Source organism: Oncorhynchus mykiss, chromosome 11 (assembly GCF_013265735.2).
Source record: "Oncorhynchus mykiss isolate Arlee chromosome 11, USDA_OmykA_1.1, whole genome shotgun sequence".
NCBI lineage: Eukaryota > Metazoa > Chordata > Actinopteri > Salmoniformes > Salmonidae > Oncorhynchus > Oncorhynchus mykiss.
The window spans coordinates 17,926,580-17,949,160 of record NC_048575.1 but is presented as its reverse complement, the minus strand read 5'-3'; the positions used below and the strand labels follow the sequence as shown (position 1 = coordinate 17,949,160).

The following is a 22,581-nucleotide window of genomic DNA, read 5'->3' as shown; positions in this document are numbered from 1 at the left end:
GAAAATTGAGAGATATTCTCAGACGTGCCAAATTAGCCAAGAGTTTTCTTCCAGTAAACAAAATCATCACTCCATCATTGTTCTCAGAAAGAGCTGATATACACTCACCGGCCATCTTATTAGGTACACTATCCCGTACACAAAATTGGATCAGTCCTACAGACAGTGAGTCACATGGCTTGCTATATGAAGCAGGCATTGAGGCATTCAGTTGCGGTTTGATTGAACGTTAGAATGGGCGAAATTAGTGACCTAAGCGACTGAGCGTAATGTGATCATCGGTGCCAAGTGCCAGATCAAGTATCTCAGAAATGGCCACCCTCCTGGGCTTTTCACAAACGACAGTGTCGAGGGTTTACAGAGAATGGTACAACAAACAAGAAATATCCAGTCAGCGGCTGTCCTGTGGGCGAAAACAGCTCGTTGACAAAAGAGGTTGAAGGAGAATGGCAAGAATCGTGCAAGCTAACAGGCGGGCCACAAACAGACAAATAATGGCGCAGTACAACAGTGGTGTGCAGAACGGCTTCTAGGAACGCACAAATTGTTGATCCTTGTCTTAGATGGGCAATTGCAGCAGACGACCACACCAGGTTCCACTCCTATCAGCTAAAAATAAGAAGAAGCGTCTCCAGTGGGCACACGGTCGCCAACACTCTTATGTCAAGTGTTATTGAAGTGTTGTGGTTGCAGGTTCACATGGCACATCTAAAGCTTTTTATTTTGGGGTTTTGCTATAGGCCACCAAGTGCTAACAGTCCGTATCTAGATAGTTTTGCTATAGGCCACCAAGTGCTAACAGTCCGTATCTAGATAGTATGTTTGAAATGCTTGATAGTGTGTGTGATGTAAACAGAGAGGTCTACTTTCTTGGGGACCTGAATATTTACTGGTTTTCATCGGTTCAAGGGGAAGCTTCTCACTGTAACCAGTGCCTGTAATCTGGTTTGGGATATTAATCAACCAAGATACTCCACATGTATTGATCACATTTTTATTAATACTGTAGACATTTGTTCTAAAGCTGTATCCTTACCCATTGGATGCAGTGATCACAATATAGTGACTATATCCAGGAAAGACAAAATTCCAAAAGCTGGGCCTAAAATAGTGTTTAAGATCATACAAAAGATTTTGCTGTGTCTCTTATGTGGATGATGTTAAAACTATTTGTTGGTCTGATATGATTCATAAGGAGCATGCAGATGCTGCACTTCATGAATTTATGAAATTGCTTCTTCCAATTATTGATAAACATGCACCTGTTAAGAAACGGACTGTTAGAACTGTTAAGGCTCCATGGCTTGATGAGGAATTGAAAAACTGTATGGCTGAAAGAGAAGGGGCAAAAGGAGTGGCTAATACAGGGCCTTTGGAAAGTATGTTAGGTTACAGCTTTTATTCTGAAATGAATTAAATCGTTTTTTCCCTCATCTACACAATTACTCCATAATGACAAAGCAAAAAAACAACAACTGAAATATAACATTTACATAAGTATTCAGACCCTTTACGCAGTACTTTGTTGAAGCACCTATGGCAGCGATTACAGCCTCAAGTGTTCTTGGGTATGATGCTACAAGCTTGGCACACCTGTATTTGGAGAGTTTCTCCCATTCTTCTCTGCAGATCCTCCCAAGCTCTGTCAGGTTGGATGGGGAGCATTGCTGCACAGCTATTTTCAGGTCTCAGAGATGTTCGGTCAGGTTCAAGTCCAGGCTCTGGCGGGGCCACTCAAGGACATTCAGAGACTTGTCCCGAAGGCACTCCTGTGTTGTCTTAGTTGTGTGCTTAGGGTCATGGTCCTGTTGGAAGGTGAACCTTCGCCCCAGTCTGAGGTCCTGAACGCTTTGGAGCAGGTTTTCATCAAGGATCTCTCTGTACTTTGCTCTGTTCATCTTCTCTTCAATCATTACTAGTCTCCCAGTCCCTGCTGCCACCCCCATGCTTCACTGTAGGGATGGATGCAGGTTTCCCCCAGACATGACGCTTGGCATTCAGGCCAAAGAGTTCGATCTTGGTTTTATCAGACCAGAGAATCTTGTTTCTTAAGGTCTGAGAGTCCTTTAGGTGCCTTTTAGCAAACTACAAGCGGGCTGTCATGTGCCTTTGACTGAGGAGTGGCTTCAATCTGGTCACTCTACCATAATTGGTGGAGTGCTGCAGAGATGGTTGTCCTTCTGGAAGGTTCTCCCATCTCCACAGAGGAACTCTAGAGCTCTGTCAGAGTGACCATCGGGTTCTTGGTCACCTCCTTGACCAAGACCCTTCTCCCCTGATTGCTCAGTTTGCCAGGTGGCAAGCTCTAGGAAGAGTTCCAAACTTCTTCCATTTAAGAATGATGGAGGCCACTGTGTTCTTGGGGACCTTCAATGCTGCAGAAATGTGTTGGTACCCTTCCCCAGATCTGTGCCTCGACACAATCCTGTCTAGGGAACTCCTTTGACAATTCCTTTGACCTCATGGCTTGGTTTTTGCTCTGACATGCACTGTCAGCTGTGTGACCTTGTATAGACAGGTGTGTGCCTTTGCAAATCATGCAAAATCAATTGAATTTACCACCGGTGGACTCCAATCAAGTTGTAGAAACATCTAAAGGATGATCAATGGAGACAGGATGCACCTGAGATCAATTTCGAGTCTCATAACAAAGGGTCTGAATACTTATGGTTTTATTTTTATATATATTTGCTAACATTTCTAAAAACCTGTTTTTGCTTATTGGGTATTGTGTGTAGATTGTGGAGGATTTTGTATTTATTTAATCAATTTTAGAATAAGGCTGTAACGTAACAAAATGTGGAAAAAGTCAAGGGGTTTGAATACTTTCCGAAGGCACTGTAGGTCTGGCTGACATACTGCAAATTGAGAAATTATGTGACTAAACTCAAAAAAAGAAAATAAACTGTATTATGAAGCCAAGATCAGTGATATAAAGAATGATGGAAAAAAACTTGAGTACTTTAAATGAAATGGGCAGAAAGACAAATTCAACTCAGTAGGCTCTAGTTTTATCTTATCGTGATGATTGTCCAGTCATATGGCCAAGTGCTGCAAAGACCTAGTTAAGCTGCAGCTCGTCCAGAACAGAGCAGCACGTCTTCCTGTTCATTGTAATCAGAGGGCTAATATAAATACTATGCATGCCAATCTTTGAGTTGAGGAAAGAATGACTGTGTCTCTTCTTGTTTTATAAGTAGCATTAATGTATTGGAAATTCCTAATTGTTTGTGTAGTCAACTTACACACAGCACTGACACATACACTTACCCCACCAGACATGCCACCAGGGGTCTTTTCACAGTCCCCAGAACAAATTCAAGGCAATGTACACTATTAAAGAGCCATGAGTGCATGGAACTCCCTTCCATCTTATATAGCGCAAGTGAACAGCAAACCTGGTGTCAAAAAACAAATAAAGCACACCACCTCTCCCCACTGTGACCTACTTGTTGTGTGTATGTACTGACATGTATGTTGAACTGATAGATGCACATGATACATGTTAATGTTTTTAAAAGTATGTAAATTGTAAAGTCTTTTGTCCATAATGTATTTTCCGTTATACGTCGGACCCCAGTAAGACTAGCTGTCGTCATTGGCGTCGGCTACTGGGGATCCTAAAATTTGAGGAGTGGAGTAACAATCTGCAGCAACTGCCTGATGCCATTGCGTCATCATGGACCAACGTCCTCGTGGGAACATTTCTGACACCTTGTAGAATGCCCCAAAGAATTCAGGCTGTTCTGGGGGCAAAGGGGGTCGGATCCGGTACTAGATGGGTGTACCTAATAAACTGGCGGTTGAGTGTAGTAGTGCCAAAGAAGATAAGATCATGTACAACCATTCTTGGAGGAAACAGAAGTTAACTGAAAGATGTCTATTGTTGATGATGGTGTTAAAATAGGTCTTGCCTCTGGATGAATGTACAGTAGAAACACTACAGGACAACGCACTGGCAGTAAATTAACATTTTAATACACCATCCATATCCACCAGGTAATACATCATATAGTACCAGTTGAATTGTTTTTATGTAATACAATATTAATATGATAGATAACCCTGTAGAATATAAAACTATTTACCACACATCGAAGTAGGAAACAATTCAATAACACACAAATACATCCCTTATCAACTATTCAATTAAGTTAGTTAGGCTACTCTTGAGCATGGTCCTTTGTAGCTCAGTTGGTAGAGCATGGCGTTTAACACCAGGGTAGTGGGTTTGATACCTGGGACCACCCATATGTAAAATGTATGCTTGCATGACTGAGTCGCTTTGGATAAAACCGTCTGCTAAATGGCATATTATTATTATTACTCTTGTTCCATTACTTAATGGCTTCATTTAAATTATACATAATGTTTTTGGTGAACAGTAGTTGAAAATAGTGTTGTCAATATCATATACAGATCATTGAAATAGACTTATACCTAGACTTAAAGGGTAGAAAGCAGCAGTTTTTACTCAACAAAGTGACAACACAGTGTAGTCAAACTTAGTTGTAGTTACGATCTGGTTAACTAGAACTTCCAAAATAGTTCTGTTTTGGGGTTTTAAATATGTATTAACTTATTATCGGATATTGTCGAAACTACCCACAATGCACAATTGCCACAGTCATTAAGAGGCCGAGTGTTGGCGGTGGTGAGCTACAATCCAACATTCACGAGGAAGTGTGATGTAAACCAGCTATCATATTACACGTGGGGCATTCTGCACATTCAGAATGTGACTTGCTTCAAATCATCCCTGCCTACTCTAATTGTTTAGTACCTCGTCTGTCTTTCGTCATTTGTTTTGTCCACTTTTTGGCCTACTGGAGTTTTGTAGCTTTTGTATCCTTGGTTTAGTGCTATCGCGCTAGCTGACTGACATCGGAGTTTGGACTGTGCTGTTATGTTATCATTTCCACCTGCCTGGAGCCTTCCTCTGATCGCCGGCATGTTGACTGTTCCCCTCGACACCTGTGACCTCTGTCGCCTATGGAGTGTTGCCTCTGAAATCTATCTACTTTAGATTTCCCCTACTTATATCGCTATTGGATTCACAGATTCTCCCTCTGAAGTGCCTCTCTACCCTGACTCTCGCTTAGTAACTCAGCCACTCTTACCATGAGATGGTAAAGTATTTGCTTGTAAGTTGGCTGAAAAGGAGTAGTCATGAATGCACACCGGGTCCTCTATGACAATGTCGCCCCTCAAAAAAACAAACATTTGTCAGACTTCAGAATTCTGATCTGTTTATGTACCGTTAAAAAAGTTTTAAAAATAAATAAATAAAAAAGTAAAATAGCCTGGGAGTTTATCGGCTTGAATCACTGAAAACAGAAAGAGGATTATTAGAGACAGGCTTCTATTTGAGCCAGGTGTCTATTTCACAGATTTTCCTCATTTGCATAGTTATTGGTTTAATTCTAGCAATCACTTCCAGCATTTTAATCAATGTCTTCATTTCCTGCACAAATGTGTTATCATTTACATCACGTTTACATACGTCACGTTTCTTTTGTCTTAGTATGGCTATATTTCCTCCCCCATAGATCCTTGCCAGAATACGTACAATTATTCTCTTCTTTGACTGTGTATTTTCGGCAGTTCTTACTTTTGCCACTAGAGGGGGTCGAACAGCCAATTTCTGGGGGTCTGTACTCCCGAAGTTGTTGACTTTTTGTGGTTGCCAGTTAGCTAACAGTTCTCAGCTTTTCGCAGCCAATGGCTACCAGCTTATTACTGTCGATAAAAATGGATGATTGATATATATTTTTTTTGAGTCCTTACTGAATTTGTGAAATTTAACAAATCAAACATTAAACCTTGTAAACAATTAATGGCAATTCATAGTAACCTCGTACAGCGTTCATTTGCTGAAATGTGTGCCGTTACCCGGCTATTCAAAAGGGAAGGCGGCTATTTGAGACTGCATTTAATTGAACTTTTACGGGAATAACTCCATCAGTTACATGTGGTTATGTTTTTGCTACCTTGACTTTGATAAGCCACAGTTTTAATGTAGACATCTACAATAAAACAATTCCAGTGCACATCAAAAGTTAGTCCTACGGCATCTTGCTTTGCATAATTGTGCACTTCAGGTAAATCTAATGGAGAATGTTAATAAATAGGCATGATTAAAAACTCACACACAGAGTGAGAGAGATAGTGTTCAGGGGAAGTGCATCTTGCGTGTCCTCCACAGAGAGACTCTCCTGGACGTGAGGATGTGGGTCATGAGACTGAGCAGCATCAGGAAGATGGTCATGGACATCACAATCACATAGTGGCTGATACTGGAAACAGAGAGATATAGATATATACACTGCTCAAAAAAATAAAAGGAACACTAACATAATAACACATCCCAGATCTGAATGAATGAAATATTCTTATTAAATACTTTTTTCTTTACATAGTTGAATGTGCTGACAACAAAATCACACAAAAATGATCAATGGAAATCAAATGTATCAACCCATGGAGGTCTGGATTTAGAGTCACACTCAAAATTAAAGTGGAAAACCACACTACAGGCTGATCCAACTTTGATGTAATGTCCTTAAAACAAGTCAAAATGAGGCTCAGTAGTGTGTGTGGCCTCCACGTGCCTGTATGACCTCCCTACAATGCCTGGGCATGCTCCTGATGAGGTGGCGGATGGTCTCCTGAGGGATCTCCTCCCAGACCTGGACTAAAGCATCCGTCAACTCCTGGACAGTCTGTGGTGCAACGTGGCGTTGGTGGATGGAGCGAGACATGATGTCCCAGATGTGCTCATTTGTATTCAGGTCTGGGGAACGGGCGGGCCAGTCCATAGCATCAATACCTTCCTCTTGCAGGAACTGCTGACACACTCCAGCCACATGATGTCTAGCATTGTCTTGCATTAGGAGGAACCCAGGGCCAACCGCACTAGCATATGGTCTCACAAGGGGTCTGAGGATCTCATCTCGGTACCTAATGGCAGTCAGGCTACCTTTGGCGAGCACATGTAGGGCTGTGCGGCCCCCCAAAGAAATGCCATCCCACACCATGACTGACCCACCGCCAAACCGGTCATGCTGGAGGATGTTGCAGGCAGCAGAACGTTCCCCACGGCGTCTCCAGACTGTCACATGTGCTCAGTCTGAACCTGCTTTCATCTGTGAAGAGCACAGGGCGCCAGTGGCGAATTTGCTAATCTTGGTGTTCTCTGGCAAATGCCAAACGTCCTGCACGGTGTTGGGCTGTAAGCACAACCCCCACCTGTGGACGTCGGGCCCTCATACCACCCTCATGGAGTCTGTTTCTGACCGTTTGAGCAGACACATGCACATTTGTGGCCTGCTGGAGGTCATTTTGCAGGGCTCTGGCAGTGTTCCTCCTGCTCCTCCTTGCACAAAGGCGGAGGTAGCGGTCCTGCTGCTGGGTTGTTGCCCTCCTACGGCCTCCTCCACGTCTCCTGATGTACTGGCCTGTATCCTGGTAGCGCCTCCATTCTCTGGACACTACGCTGACAGACACAGTAAACCTTCTTACCACAGCTCGCATTGATGTGCCATCCTGGATGAGCTGCACTACCTGAGCCACTTGTGTGGGTTGTAGACTCCGTCTCATGCTACCACTAGAGTGAAAGCACCACCAGCATTCAAAAGTGACCAAAACATCAGCCAGGAAGCATAGGAACTGAGAAGTGGTCTGTGGTCACCACCTGCAGAACCACTCCTTTATTGGGGGTGTCTTGCTAATTGCCTATAATTTCCACCTGTTGTCTATTCCATTTGCACAACAGCATGTGAAATTTATTGTCAATCAGTGTTACTTCCTAAGTGGACAGTTTGATTTCACAGAAGTGTGATTGACTTGGAGTTACATTGTGCTGTTTAAGTGTTCCCTTTATTTTTTTGAGCAGTGTATATATGGTAAGTAAGTGTGTGTGGATGCTGGTGGGCAAAGATATAGGAGAACAGGCTTGTTGTAAAGGCTGAAATGGAATAAATGGAGAGGTATCAAAACACATTTCCATTCATTACATTGAGCCTGTACTTCTATATCTCCACCCACCAGCCTCCTGACAGTATGGGCCCGAGGGTGTGTGGTACAGTGCATTTGGAAAGTATTCAGAACCCTTGACTTTTTCCACATTGTTACAGCCTTTCTAAAATGAATTAATAAAAACAAAACTCAATCTACACACAATACCCTATAATGACAAAGCAAAAACAGTTTTTTAGAAATACCTTATTTACATAAGTATTTACACCCTTTGCTATGAGACTCGACAATTGAGCTCAGATGCATCCTGTTTCCATTGATCATCCTTGAGATGTTTCTACAACTTGATTGTAGTCCACCTGTGCTACATTCAATTGATTGGACATGATTTGGAAAGGCACACACCTGCCTATATAAGGTCCCGCAGTTGACCGTGCATTCAGAGCAAAAACCAAGCCATGAGAACAAAGGAATTGTCCGTAGAGCTCTGAGACAGTATTGTGTCGAGGCACAGGGTACCAACGCATTTCTGCAGCATTGAAGGTCCCTAACAACACAGTGGCCTCCATCATTCTTAAATGCAAGACGTTTGGAACCACCAAGACTTCCTAGAGCTGACCGTCCGGCCAAACTGAGGAAACGTGGGAGAAGGGCCTTGGTCGGGGAGGTGACCAAGAACCCGATGGTTGCTCCAGAGTTCCTCTGTGGAGATGGGACAACCATCTCTGCAGCACTCCACCAATCAGGCCTTTATGGTAGAGTGGCCAGAGGGAAGCTACTCTTCAGTAAAAGGCACATGACAGCCTGCTTTGAGTTTGCCAAAAGGCACCTAAAGGACTCTGACCATGAGAAACAAGATTCTCTGGTCTGATGAAACCAAGATTGACCTCTTTGGCCTGAATGCCAAGTGTCACGTCTGGAGGAAACCTGGCACCATCCCTACGGTGAAGCATTGTGGTGGCAGCGTCATGCTGTAGGGATGTTTTTCAGTGGCAGGGACTGGGAGACTAGACTGGATCAAGGGAAAGATGAACAGAGCAAAGTACAGAAAGAACCTTGATGAAAACCTGCTCTAGAGCGCTCAAGACCTCGGACTGGGCTGAAGGTTCACCTTCCAACATGACAACGACCCTAAGCACACAGCCAAGACAATGCAGGAGTGGCTTCGGGACAAGTCTCTGAATATCCTTGAGTGGCCCAGCCAGAGCCCAGATTTGAACCCGATGTAGAGTCATACCGAAGATTACTCGAGGCTGTAATCGCTGCCAAAGGTGCTTCAACAAAGGACTGAGTAAAGGGTCTGAAAAGTTATGTAAATGTGAGTTGTTTATTAAAGTTGTTTATTTTTTATAAATTGGCAAACAAATATAAAAACCTGTTTTTGCTTTGTCATTATGGTGTATTGTGTGTAGATTGAGGGGAGGGGGGGGGGGGGGGGGGACAATAATACATTTTAGAATAAGGCTGTAACGGAACAAAATTTTGAAAAATTCAATGGGTTTCCGAATGCACTGTATTTGGTGAATATACCACAGCTAAGAATAAATGTTTTGTCAAACCCATGGTATATGGTCTGATATAGCACGGCTTTCATCCAATCTGCATTCGGGACTCAAACCACCCAGTTTATAAATTAAGCCATAAGACATGCAAAACCTCTCTCTCTGCTGGGTCCTACCTACCTGGTGCCAATGTCCAGCCAGCTCCCATAGTCCTGCACTAGGAAGAAGAAATGCTGGAGGAAAGAGGGATGGAGAGAGGAAGAGAGGAGAACGAGGTAGTGATGGAGAATATGGTGACATTTCCACAGCTTACCATATTGCTAATAGCTGTCTCATTCCTTACCAGAGGCTACCATATTGCTAATAGCTGTCTCATTCCTTACCAGAGGCTACCATATTGCTAATAGCTGTCTCATTCCTTACCAGAGGCTACCATATTGCTAATAGCGGTCTCATTCCTTACCAGAGGCTTCCATATTGCTAATAGCGGTCTCATTCCTTACCAGAGGCTTCCATATTGCTAATAGCGGTCTCATTCCTTACCAGAGGCTTCCATATTGCTAATAGCGGTCTCATTCCTTACCAGAGGCTACCATATTGCTAATAGCGGTCTCATTCCTTACCAGAGGCTTCCATATTGCTAATAGCTCTAATAGCGGTCTCATTCCTTATCAGAGGCTTCCATATTGCTAATAGCTGTCTCATTCCTTACCAGATGCTTCCATATTGCTAATAGCGGTCTCATTCCTTACCAGAGCCATCAGGTCAGAAATCACCAGGACAATGAGGAACAGACTGGAAACAAAAGAAGAGAAATTATTAATTCAATAAATGACCCCATGAGCTAATTTCTCAAAATACTGTATGTCTGTATGTGTACTTGATTTTCACATGATGGAACCAAGCTAACTGTTACCTTCTGGAGGAAAGTTGTGTAGAGACCTGGATGGTTTCAAACGTACACATAACGATGATGAATGGGATTATCACCTGTAACAACAACAGTCTCATCTTCACTCTTTTAGGCAATGGACTCCATTGTAAAAGTGTGGGGAGGTTACAACACATTGTGGATTATTTGCAAAGTTGTGATCCGTTTTGTAGACGATATGTATATTTGCTCTGTCAATGTCACTCAGCGAGTTGAGTGAGAGACTACAAGACAATACTACAATCCATAGAGGCATATTGTGTATGCAGACCGATATGTAGACCTAAACGAATGTAACCCACACCTGTTGTTAGAATAGTCATGGTTAACCACAATCTCGTTGCCACCATTATAAGCAGAGTATTGTTTCCTTTTAACATACACTACCGTTCCAAAGTTTGGGGTCACTTAGAAAGGTCCTTGTTTTTGAAAGAAACTTTTTTTGTCCATTAAAATAACATCACATTGATCAGAAATACAGTGTGGACATTGTTAATGTTGTAAATGACTATTGTAGCTGTAAACAGCAGATTTGTTATGGAATATCTACATAGGTGTACAGAGGCCCATTATCAGCAACCATCACTCCTGTGTTCCAATGGCATGTTGTGTTAGCTAATCCAAGTTTATAATTTTAAAAGGCTAATTGATCATTAGAAAACCCTTTTGTAATTATGTTAGCACAGCTGAAAACGGTTGTGCTGATTTAAAGAAGCAATTAAACTGGACTTCTTTAGACTAGTTGAGGCTCAAAATGGCCAGAAACAAATAACTTTCTTCTGAAACGCGTCAGTCTATTCTTGTTCTGAGAAATTAAGGTGATTCCATGCGAGAAATTGCCAAGAAACTGAAGATCTCATACAACGCTGTGTACTACTCCCTTCACAGAACAGCGCAAACTGGCTCTAACCAGAATAGAAAGAGGAGTGGGAGGCCCTGGTGCACAACTGAGCAAGAGAACAAGTACATTAGAGTGTCTAGTTTGAGAAACAGATGCCTCACATGTCCTCAACTGGCAGCTTCATTAAATAGTACCTGCAAAACACCAGTCTCAACGTCAACAGTGAAGAGGTGACTCCGGGATGCTGGCCTTCTAGGCAGAGTTCCTCTGTCCAATGTCTATGTTCTTTTGCCAATCTTAATCTTTTATTTTTATTGGCCAGTCTGAGATATGGCTTTTTCTTTGCAACTCTGCCTAGAAGGCCAGCATCCCGGAGTCTACAAGGTAGTGTACTTTCATATGGTATGACATTGTAGTGTGGGTGTGTTTGTGTGTGGGGTGTGGTACCTTCCACATCATCAGGCCTCCCATGATAAAGGGGTTGAAGACGGTGAGGAAGCAGTACACTGAGGCTGGATCAAAACTACAGAGAGAGTAGGAGGGGGGGGGGAGTAGAGAGAGATTAGGAGGGGGGGGGAGAAGGAGAGTAGAGAGAGAGTAGGAGGGGGGAGAGAAGGAGAGTAGAGAGAGTAGGAGGGAGGGAGGGGAGAAGGAGAGTAGAGAGAGAGTAGGAGGGAGGGAGGGAGGGGGGGAGAAGGAGAGTAGGAGGGAGGGGGGTGCGAGAGAGAGGGGGGAGAAGGAGAGTAGACAGAGTAGGAGGGAGGGGGGAGAAGGAGAGAGAGTAGGAGGGAGGGGAGAGAGAGTAGAGAGAGAGTAGGAGGGAGGGGGGGAGAAGGAGAGTAGAGAGAGTAGGAGGGAGGGAGGGGAGAAGGAGAGTAGAGAGAGAGTAGGAGGGAGGGAGGGGGGGAGAAGGAGAGTAGGAGGGAGGGGGGTGCGAGAGAGAGGGGGGAGAAGGAGAGTAGAGAGAGTAGGAGGGAGGGGGGAGAAGGAGAGTAGGAGGGAGGGGGGTGCGAGAGAGAGGGGGGAGAAGGAGAGTAGAGAGAGTAGGAGGGAGGGGGGAGAAGGAGAGTAGAGAGAGAGTAGGAGGGAGGGAGGGGGGGGGAAGGAGAGTAGGAGGGAGGGGGGTGCGAGAGAGAGGGGGGAGAAGGAGAGTAGAGAGAGTAGGAGGGAGGGGGGAGAAGGAGAGTAGAGAGAGAGTAGGAGGGAGGGGAGAGAGAGTAGAGAGAGAGTAGGAGGGAGGGGGGGAGAAGGAGAGTAGGAGGGAGGGGGGGAGCGAGAGAGAGGGGGGAGAAGGAGAGTAGAGAGAGTAGGAGGGAGGGGGGAGAAGGAGAGTAGAGAGAGAGTAGGAGGGAGGGGGGGAGAAGGAGAGTAGAGAGAGCGAGAGAAGGGGGTGCAAGAAGAAAGAGGAAGCAAGAACAAAGAGACATAGTAGAGTCGAGAAAAAGAGAACCCAGAGAAAGACAAGAAGGGTTTCAGAGGTCAGATAGTGAAAGAATGTAAATGTGAAAACCAACCTAATGCACTCATGAATAAACCCATATTGGTCTCCACCATACAATACCTGTTAATGGATGCTATGTTCCCAGTACCAAAGAAGGCTGTAATTATGAAGAAAACCTGACAGCCTAATGTCAAGGAACCAGACAGTGGTTTTACAGAATAGCCAGTAGTTTAGAGAGAGAGAGACGGTCAAAATGCTATTAGTTTGCATAAGGTCAAGAGTGATGTTAGGGTTTGTGCTTAAAAACCAATGTGACGAAATAACACTGTTCTTCTTCTTTAGCCAGCTCAGGCAGCAACTACATCAGATAGGGACAACTCTCACCAGGGTTAAACTAGCGCTGCCTATAGGTCATTAACAGTTAGCAGTGTCACCAAGGAAAAGGATACGAAGAAGTAGGATCTTCTGATGTCATCCAGCTTTAGTTGTCTGATCTTGGTGATGTCAATGTTTTCAGAGAAGTCAAGCGTGGACAGCTGAAAAACAATGACACAAATGTATTTCATAATAAAGCCACAATGACTTGATACAGTGTAACACTGCATCGTATAATGCTATACCAGACATTCTACACCAATAAGGTTGTCTTCTATGCTCAGAGGATTAACCATGGCATTGTGCCAAGTGGAGGGACTAGCAGTGGTTCCCGTGTGTACCAGGAAGTAGCTGTATTAGTCGGAGGTGATTAACATGAGACTGGTCCTTGACACAGAGTCAGTGCATAGAAAGTGTATACATTTACATGGCTCCAGTCATTCAGCAGTCACTCTTATCCAGATCAACATGCATTAGGAACATTCAACTAAAGTAGATTGCAAGTAGAACCATTAATCAATAGAAAACAGTAACAGCGTAATGGTTTATACCTCCTGTCTCCCAGAGATACCTTGAGAGAGCATGGCTTCCTGTTCTATGTTGATCCACACAAACATCAGCCAGGACAAGACTGGCGGGAACAGAGCCTCAGACCTGACACACACACGCACAATTAGTACAGGTACGATACCAGCTAATCACTGCAGTGTAAGCTTACACTTGTTGAGCATTGCCTGACTATCTCTTACCCAGTACTCAGTAGTAGGTAGGTGGCTGTGAGGGAGAGGAAGATACTGAGCAGACGATGGAACAGACGAGTAGAACTCAACAAAGGAACAAACAGAGAGGAACCTGGGAGAGAGAGAGATGCCAGTTATCTTTATAAGCCTGGTTTTGATGATCATACAGATATTTCAAGGACTTTTATCATAAAGAAAGAGAGAGAGAGAGAGAGTTGGTGCCCACCCAGTGTAGTCCAACTGATCATCTGGTTGAGGAGAGGCAGTCCCTGTTTCAGCTGCAGACTGGAGTGAGTGCTGGTGGGCACATAGGCACACACTGCTACATGGAGCATCTATACACATAGAAACAATACTGATTAACACACACAGGCACGTGCACCCACGCACACACACATTTGTTACCTGGAAGATTAAGAGGTAGCGGTCAGTCAGGTGTAGTGTAGTCCGTTTCCGTGCCAACCAGAGGTAAAAGGTGGAAATTAACAGAGAGAGTACACCTGCACAGGTACTACAGAGAGAGAAAAGAAAGAGAGAAAGATATATAATGCTATTTTTCTTTTTAAAGAGGGCTAAGAAGCATTGCTGTAATGTTGTAGAGGGGTTAGAATACTTACACCATGTGGATGTTGGCTTCTCTCCCAACAACTGGCATCATGGGAAATGTGGCCAGAAACAAACAACACAGGACCCAGCTCAGTGACCTAAACTACAGACAGGCAGAGAGAGGACAAAGAGAGAGAGAGAGGACAGAGAGAGAGAGGACAAAGGGAGATATATTTAGAGTGAAAGACAGAGAAAGATATTTAGAGTGAGAGAGAAAAATAAATTAAACATATTTTACAAGTGCTTTGTGCTCCTGCCATATTGCTTGCTATCCTGTCCTTTCAGATTTGTGCACCTCAAAGGGGAAGGAGCTAGAGACCAGACTAGTAAAGAACTACAAGCCACTCATTGTCTTACCTTGGCCTTGCTGTAGAGGCCAGAGAGGAGGGGCCAGAGAGAGAGAACAGCCAGGCCTACAGTCAACATGGCCCGATAGAAGAAACTTACCACCTGGGGGAGACAGACACAGTAGCAACTTTTTCCAAGTAGAAATGCAGATTATATTGAATCGAGCCATTAGTGAAATAGTGACCATATGATGGCTGCTTACCAGAAGTTCAATCCCAAATGTGACCAGGGCAAAGTAGCCAAAGCATTTACCCAGTGGTAGTGAACTGTACGAACGAACCAGATCTGTTAGAGTTCCAAACCTGAAACACACACACGTATGGTTGATATCATCAATATAAACACTTTGAGATCATGAAAAATGTAGTGGCATAGAATAGAATGAGTAAAATACCTCCCTTTTATCCATTCAACTCATCAAATGACTTCAAACTGTGTGTGTGTGTGTACTCACTCTTTGAGGACAGAGTACCAGACAGGGACAGGCAGTAGACAGTAGATGTAGTAGGTTACTGGACTTCTCTGGATTATCAGGAACATTCCAATCAGCAGCGTAGCTCCCACACCCATCCACCACAGGGTTTTACCAGACACCTTCAACACACACACACACACACACACACACACACACACACACACACAGGGTTTTACCAGACACCTTCAATACACACACAGGGTTTTACCAGACACCTTCAACACACACACACACAGGGTTTTACCAGACACCTTCAACACACACACACACAGGGTTTTACCAGACATCTTCAACACACACACACACACAGGGTTTTACCAGACACCTTCAATACACACACAGGGTTTTACCAGACACCTTCAACACACACACACACAGGGTTTTACCAGACATCTTCAACACACACACACACACACACACACACACACACACACACACACACACACACACACAGGGTTTTACCAGACACCTTCAACACACACACAGGGTTTTACCAGACACCTTCAATACACACACAGGGTTTTACCAGACACCTTCAACACACACACACACAGGGTTTTACCAGACACCTTCAACACACACACACACAGGGTTTTACCAGACACCTTCAACACACACACACAGGGTTTTACCAGACACCTTCAACACACACACACACAGGGTTTTACCAGACACCTTCAATACACACACAGGGTTTTACCAGAAACCTTCAACACACACACAGGGTTTTACCAGAAACCTTCAACACACACACAGGGTTTTACCAGACACCTTCAATACACACACACAGGGTTTTACCAGACACCTTCAATACACACACAGGGTTTTACCAGACACCTTCAATACACACACACAGGGTTTTACCAGACACCTTCAATACACACACAGGGTTTTACCAGACACCTTCAACACACACACAGGGTTTTACCAGACACCTTCAATACACACACAGGGTTTTACCAGACACCTTCAACACACACACACAGGGTTTTACCAGACACATTCAACACACACACACACAGGGTTTTACCAGACACCTTCAACACACACACACACAGGGTTTTACCAGACACCTTCAACACACACACACACAGGGTTTTACCAGACACCTTCAACACACACACACACAGGGTTTTACCAGACACCTTCAACACACACAGGGTTTTACCAGACACCTTCAACACACACACACAGGGTTTTACCAGACACCTTCAACACACACACACAGGGTTTTACCAGACACCTTCAACACACACACACAGGGTTTTACCAGACACCTTCAACACACACACACACAGGGTTTTACCAGACACCTTCAACACACACACAGGGTTTTACCAGACACCTTCAACACACACACACACAGGGTTTTACCAGACACCTTCAACACACACACACACACAGGGTTTTACCAGACACCTTCAACACACACACACACACAGGGTTTTACCAGACACCTTCAACACACACACACAGGGTTTTACCAGACACTTTCAACACACACACACACACAGGGTTTTACCAGACACCTTCAACACACACACAGGGTTTTACCAGACACCTTCAACACACACACAGGGTTGTGAACACATCTCTTCAGTATCAGCAGAATTATACAGGAGGTGAGGTGTGTGTGCCTGCCTTCATGTGTGCGTCCATGTACTGTGTGTGTGTGTGTGTGAGTGTTTGATCACCTGGTCAGTGGGTGTGGGTGGTCTCCTGAGACTGGCGTGTGTCTTCAGTATAACAAGAACCACATAGGAGGTCCAGCCTGTGAAGCCCAGCACAACACTACAGCCCAGAAAGAACCGGTCATAGGTGTGGTAGTAGGACAGACCCTCCAACGCATGGCCAATCAGAGACCTGCACAGAGAGATCTGAGAGAGAGGGTGTGGGGGGAGGAGAGAGAACATTCAGTATATTAGCAGCTAGTATCTGTCAGTCATCATGACCAACGTAACCCAAGAAAAAACATAGGCTTTAGCCTTTAGCTCAGTGGGCCACACGGTCTTCAGTTGTACAGATAACTGGGGTTTGATACCCAGTGTACTTACAGCTTCTTCATATTCCTCTAGCTGGATCAAAACCCTGGCCTTGTTGATAAACTCTGCCTGGCGTGACTCTGTCAGCAACCTGAGGGACAGACAGACAGATTGGAGGACACACTGGTTACACACAACTGGTCATGTCACTCTCTTTAGACGAGTTGAACTAGAGAATTACCATTACAGTCAATAGTTCTATCTCTACGGTTGATACTAACTGGTATGGAGTGAAGAGAAAGGACAAAGTTGTTTCCTTTTTCTGAGCCATCTTCACCTGGAAACAGAGGTGAATATTTGAACAAATACACCTGGTTATGTCATGTATAACGTCATCATCTTAACAACATTATTATCCTCCATGTTATATTTCACCTTGAACTGCTCCAGTATCTGGATGGCGTTAGAGTACATACTCTCAGCTTTAAACTGGTCACTGTTGTTCAGGTACTGCAGTGGTAACACACCCTACACAACACACATTACACACACTTTATCAGCATAATAAACGCACTATATACCCAATTCCCTATATCACACACACACTCAATATAGAGAATATGAGATGATGCCTTATCGTCTGCACATATATTTTATTTTGCATCTCAGAGCAGCTCTATAACCACAGTGCAGATTGTGGTTACTGTATAACAGCTTTTCCACTGACATGTCTCTTCATTATGGTATTCTAAAGATACTGACATGCTGTTATGAGGTGTTACTCACCACAGAGTTGAGAGGAATAGGCACTCCAATAAGAGATGACATCAGTGGCGCTATGTCTGCCTGTAACACACATCTGGCATTAGACTGGGAACAGATTACTGTTGTTTTTGGACTATCTTCAACACATAGAAGAAATACGTGGTTGTGACATCATCAGTCAGCGCCAGATGCGGTGAGGCTACGTGGGTGTCTCACCTGATTGACATCAACCCTGCGGAGGCCCTCCAGCTGCCATTCTGACAGAGAAACACCAACAGACACAAGATCACACATTGTGTTATGTCAGCATTATGACCGTTATATACCGGTAGAACAACTGAGGGTTGGAGTAAAGTGTTACAACAGAATAATATAATCTCTGACCTACCTTTTCCCCCTCTAGAAAAGTTGAAAGAAGAGAGGAGAGTAGGAGGACAAACACACACAGACCAATAGTACGGAGTTATAGTACCTTGTAGGTATCCATCGGAGTACTTCTGGGGTTCAGTGACTCTCTGAGCAGTGTGAACCCCAGCTCCCCACACCAACAATGGGGTCAGGGTCTCAGAGGGGTGGCCTGCACCATGGGAGCCTGGAGACACACAGCAATACATTATCTACTACTTCACTACCATGGTGACCACCTTTCTGAGCTAGCTGAAGTCCTACCCCAGTTGGTCATGCCGTGGTCAGAGGTGAACACATAGGCTGTTCTTCCATCGTTGTCAAAAAGGTCCTCGACCATGGAGACCAGCTCTTTCACCCCAGAGTCAACCAGACGTATGTTCTCTAGATATTCCCTTCGCACAACGCACACAAAGGGGATTTTTAAGAGACAAAATCAAACAGGGTCATTAGTAGTCTAAATGAGTCTGTTTCCTGCCATCCATTGTGTAGACCCCACTATATGCACTAATAGAAATCTGCAGTCCTTTGTTTAAAAGGTACCAGAGAATAATGTATCTCTTGTTTGTACATGGTTTCTGTATATTCTATATATTCCTGTATATCTAGAACGTGATATTTCTGGTCTGTACAGGGTTTCTATCTCACTGTGACATGGGTCTGTGGGCGTGTCCATTGGTGTCAATGCCCAGTAGGTGGAGGAAGAAGACATTCTGATCCTTCTGTAGACTGGACATCAGACTGGAGTTCACCCTGGCAGACTGGAGGAACGACTGAGAGAGAGGAGGTGGGGGATAGAGGCAAATAAGATACAGTGTCTGTACCCCCATGCTGAGACAAACACACACACACCCTGTTCTCATCACCATAAGTACCTTGACTTCATCAAAGACCCAGGTGTCCAGTCTGGAGGCGTCGGTGGAGGCAAAGTCCTCTCTCTCTGCTGGGTAGGTGTAGGTGTACACATGGTCCCCACTGGCACCTGCAGGAGAGGGGGGAAGAAGTGTAGATGGAAATGATGGTAAGAATGATAAAAAGAAAGTGAGAGGGTGGTCGAGAGAGAGAAAGAAAGAGGATTTGTTTATTTCTGATCTAATAAGCCACACACGTGCATGGTGGTGTATCTGTGTTTCTCCTGTATTTGAAATGTTGTGTATTGTACATGTGTTTGTTAACCTTTGGCAAACATGGGCAGGATGTCAGGGCTGCCCCAACACCAGGTGTGTCTGCTCTCATTGAACACGGAGTCAAACTCCACTGGATTCTCCTTCCAGCCTACACACACACACACACACACACACACACACACACACACACACACACACACACACACACACACACACACACACACACAGAAAATATTATGAACGCAGCATATAACAATAGGGAAATTACACAGTAACAGACTCCGATTTTTTACTTTAAAAAGGTATGTAAAACAATAAACAATAATTGGAAAGTGAAACAAAACATAACTCTTCACAAGGACGAATTTAAACAATTACTTGTAACAATTTCCACAGAAAAAATATATATATTTACTTGAAGAACAGTGCAGATACATACATTTTAAAGTGAAAAATCTGGGTCTCAGTGTCACTCTGTTACTGTAGAATTGCCCACTTCCATTAGTAACACGCACGACACACACATGCCGGCACACACAGACACTGACCTTTAGCTACAGCGCTGACATCTTCGTAGAAGCCAGCGATCAAAGCAACGTGTCCAGGTCGAGACTCGGTGGGAACACGAGTGTGTGACACACCCCAACTCCCTGTTTCTTCCATCACACTCCTTCAGAACACACACACACACTGTGAGAAATGCATACGTACACACAACACTGAGTCCACACACACTTCCATACAGCCAGTTAATCTGAGAGAGCTCAGTTACCTTAAGTAAGGAGCCCTGGTGGATCCATTGGCATCAGGCTTATAGAGACTGTCTGCCCTGAGTCCATCTGCAACCACCAGCAGCAGGCGGGAGGCAGGGGGAGGCAGGGGGGACACCTGGGGGGCCATGCCGTGGACCAAGGGCGATGTGAAGTAGATGTCAAATATGGAGATGAAGAAAATGACATGGACTAGAAGCCCAACCAGGAAGAACATTATCATCCTCATGATGAAGACTGGGGGCTGGGGAGACCCCAGAAGTTCTGGAGGGAGGGAGGAATGGATGGAGAGGAACAGAGAGAGCAGAAAATAGCTATTAGATATAGACATCAGATAATCTGTTGTGGCCATATGTTTCTGTAAGGTGCTGCCATCCATTCATACTCTAGCTATCGCATTCACTCACTAGAACACAAATGTGTCCCACATGTCAACAACATCAGACCTGCTAAACAAAATAAAAAATCTTACCTTTGAACACTTTCTTGTTTCAAGCCGGTGGCAGATTGGTTACTTTGAATCTTGAATGAATGAGAGTTAAGTCATTCAAACACATACCTGACACTTTTTGCTGTCTAGCGACCCAACTTCACCCATCAACAGACCCTAATTTCAGGTGAACTAAATTAAGAAACACACTTATACAACCTTTAGTACAGTGTGTCAAGCTTATCTACCGGCGCGACGGGCTTAAAAACCTGCTGTCTGTCTTTCTAAGCAGCTTATAAAATAAATCAGTCCACACTAGGACGTTACAGCGCCACTTCCTTGTTGTAAATATGACGTTCCAACTGAGCTACAGCAATGGTCCGTGGGTATTGTAGTTCTACTACTGGCATTTGATTTCACAGTCGGCTACATAAATGAAATAGATCATATTCGCTATTAGGGATTAACATGGTTATAACTATATAGCAATGGTCCGTCCATCCATCCATGCTTTATTTTAGTGACGGTGAGGAAAGTATCACTTTCCGGCAAGGTTAGCTAGCTGTCAAACCGATGCTGTCAGCTGTCAAAGCTCCTGGCCTGCCCAGTTTCTCCCTAAAAACTCCCGTATCCAATCCAATCCCGCTATTACATGGAGAAGGCGGGTGTTGAAATTACATTCAACCAAACGCTACCCTGAATTCACCCCTTTTCATGTCGATCGAGGAAGGAAGGGTTCAGCCAGCTAGCCTTCTAGCTAGCCATCCGTCCAGGAAGACGGGTCCAATTCTAAGCTAGCTAGCTAGCTTGCTACTCAAATCTTTATAGTAGGAAAATGGCGGCGGGTAACGTCAACCCGTTTAATCTGAGTGATTCTGAAGATGAGGCAGACCAGAGAGCAGAGGACGGTGTTCACATCGAAAAGAGCCCTAACGTTGGAACGCAAGGCCCCTCGTCCAACAACCCATTCTCTCCGCAAGCGGACGCCGAGCCCCCGGCCCTTTTAGTGTCCAGCACCCGGACCAGCCCCAGTGTGGAAGGCATCTCGGTATCGGTCGCAGCTGCGGCTATGACAGTTGCCTTGGCAGAGACCCGGGTCTCGGTAGATGTGATCGCTGCTCAGTTAATACGGGATCATTACATCCTCACGGCCCTTGAGTTTCATACCGAACTGTTGGAATCAGGGAGGGAGCTTCCGCGGTTGCGTGATTATTTCTCCAACCCGGGCAACTTCGAGAGGCAAACCGGCACTCCGCCCGCTTGTAAAGAACAAGGACTGGGACCAGGGGGACCGCTAAGTAAGTAGCTAGCTAGCTATTAGCTAACCTTACTAGCTAACAACCCAATGCATTATAATATAACTAGCTGTGTGCGCTAGTTAGCTCCCTGACAGTATATTATTCAATGGAGAAACAATGCTGGTACACTAACGTTATGGCCTGGTTATACAGAATAAACGACACCCGTCTTTCTCTCTAACTCGCGAACAGTGGAAACTTCACCGTGATCATGATTATTCACTAATCAAGGAGAATAAGCGCACCTACCTTTGTTACCTGCTGTGTGGTGAGTTTCTCCCCTAGCCTAGGTGCCAGCTGGCTTGGAACAGGTGCAACCAGAATAGTAGTGACCATGTATATAACATGGCGACCTGAAAAGGCCTATCAGACATTCATGTGCAAATGATGCCTGGCACCTTCTTTATAGTGTAGTAATTGAGATATTTGCATCGTGAAATCATGTAAGCTGCTGCTAAAGATGGCTATACATGGTGCTGTTCCAACACTAACTAGGCCTGTCTCTCTAACTGGCTGTAGCTGTCTGTAGGCCTGGATGGTGGATTTAGGCATCTTGATCATTGTTAGA

The 22,581-nt window shown here is 44.5% G+C and overlaps 2 protein-coding genes across 9 annotated transcripts in view; one reads left to right on the top strand and one right to left on the bottom strand.

Annotated features, from left to right (window-relative positions):
• Positions 1-3,956: 3,956 nt before the first annotated feature.
• Positions 3,957-22,527, bottom strand: pign (phosphatidylinositol glycan anchor biosynthesis, class N). Its single transcript, XM_036935104.1, has 30 exons — positions 22,263-22,527; positions 20,758-20,807; positions 20,288-20,549; positions 20,064-20,185; positions 19,565-19,663; positions 19,264-19,370; positions 19,037-19,161; positions 18,653-18,783; positions 18,456-18,575; positions 18,200-18,240; positions 18,005-18,064; positions 17,654-17,746; positions 17,500-17,555; positions 17,291-17,369; positions 16,931-17,113; positions 15,216-15,355; positions 14,964-15,063; positions 14,771-14,863; positions 14,425-14,516; positions 14,213-14,318; positions 14,034-14,142; positions 13,817-13,919; positions 13,619-13,721; positions 13,142-13,228; positions 12,813-12,868; positions 11,699-11,774; positions 10,396-10,469; positions 10,232-10,274; positions 9,660-9,712; positions 3,957-6,296 (listed from the first exon to the last, which is right to left on the bottom strand). The coding sequence occupies exons 3-30, from the start codon at positions 20,512-20,514 to the stop codon at positions 6,173-6,175; spliced, it is 2,802 nt and encodes a 933-aa protein (XP_036790999.1). The 5' UTR covers positions 20,515-20,549; positions 20,758-20,807; positions 22,263-22,527; the 3' UTR covers positions 3,957-6,172.
• Positions 20,795-22,581, top strand: part of relch (RAB11 binding and LisH domain, coiled-coil and HEAT repeat containing) — a 40,324-nt gene continuing 38,537 nt past the window's right edge. For 2 of the 8 annotated variants that reach the window (XM_036935102.1, XM_036935099.1), the window contains exon 1: positions 20,797-22,013. In XM_036935102.1, the coding sequence (XP_036790997.1) occupies positions 21,551-22,013 (463 nt within the window). In that variant the 5' untranslated portion in view covers positions 20,797-21,550. Of the gene's footprint in view, positions 22,014-22,581 lie in introns of all 8 variants that reach the window. The other 6 variants (XM_036935100.1, XM_036935098.1, XM_036935103.1 and 3 more) reach the window with 4 other exon arrangements.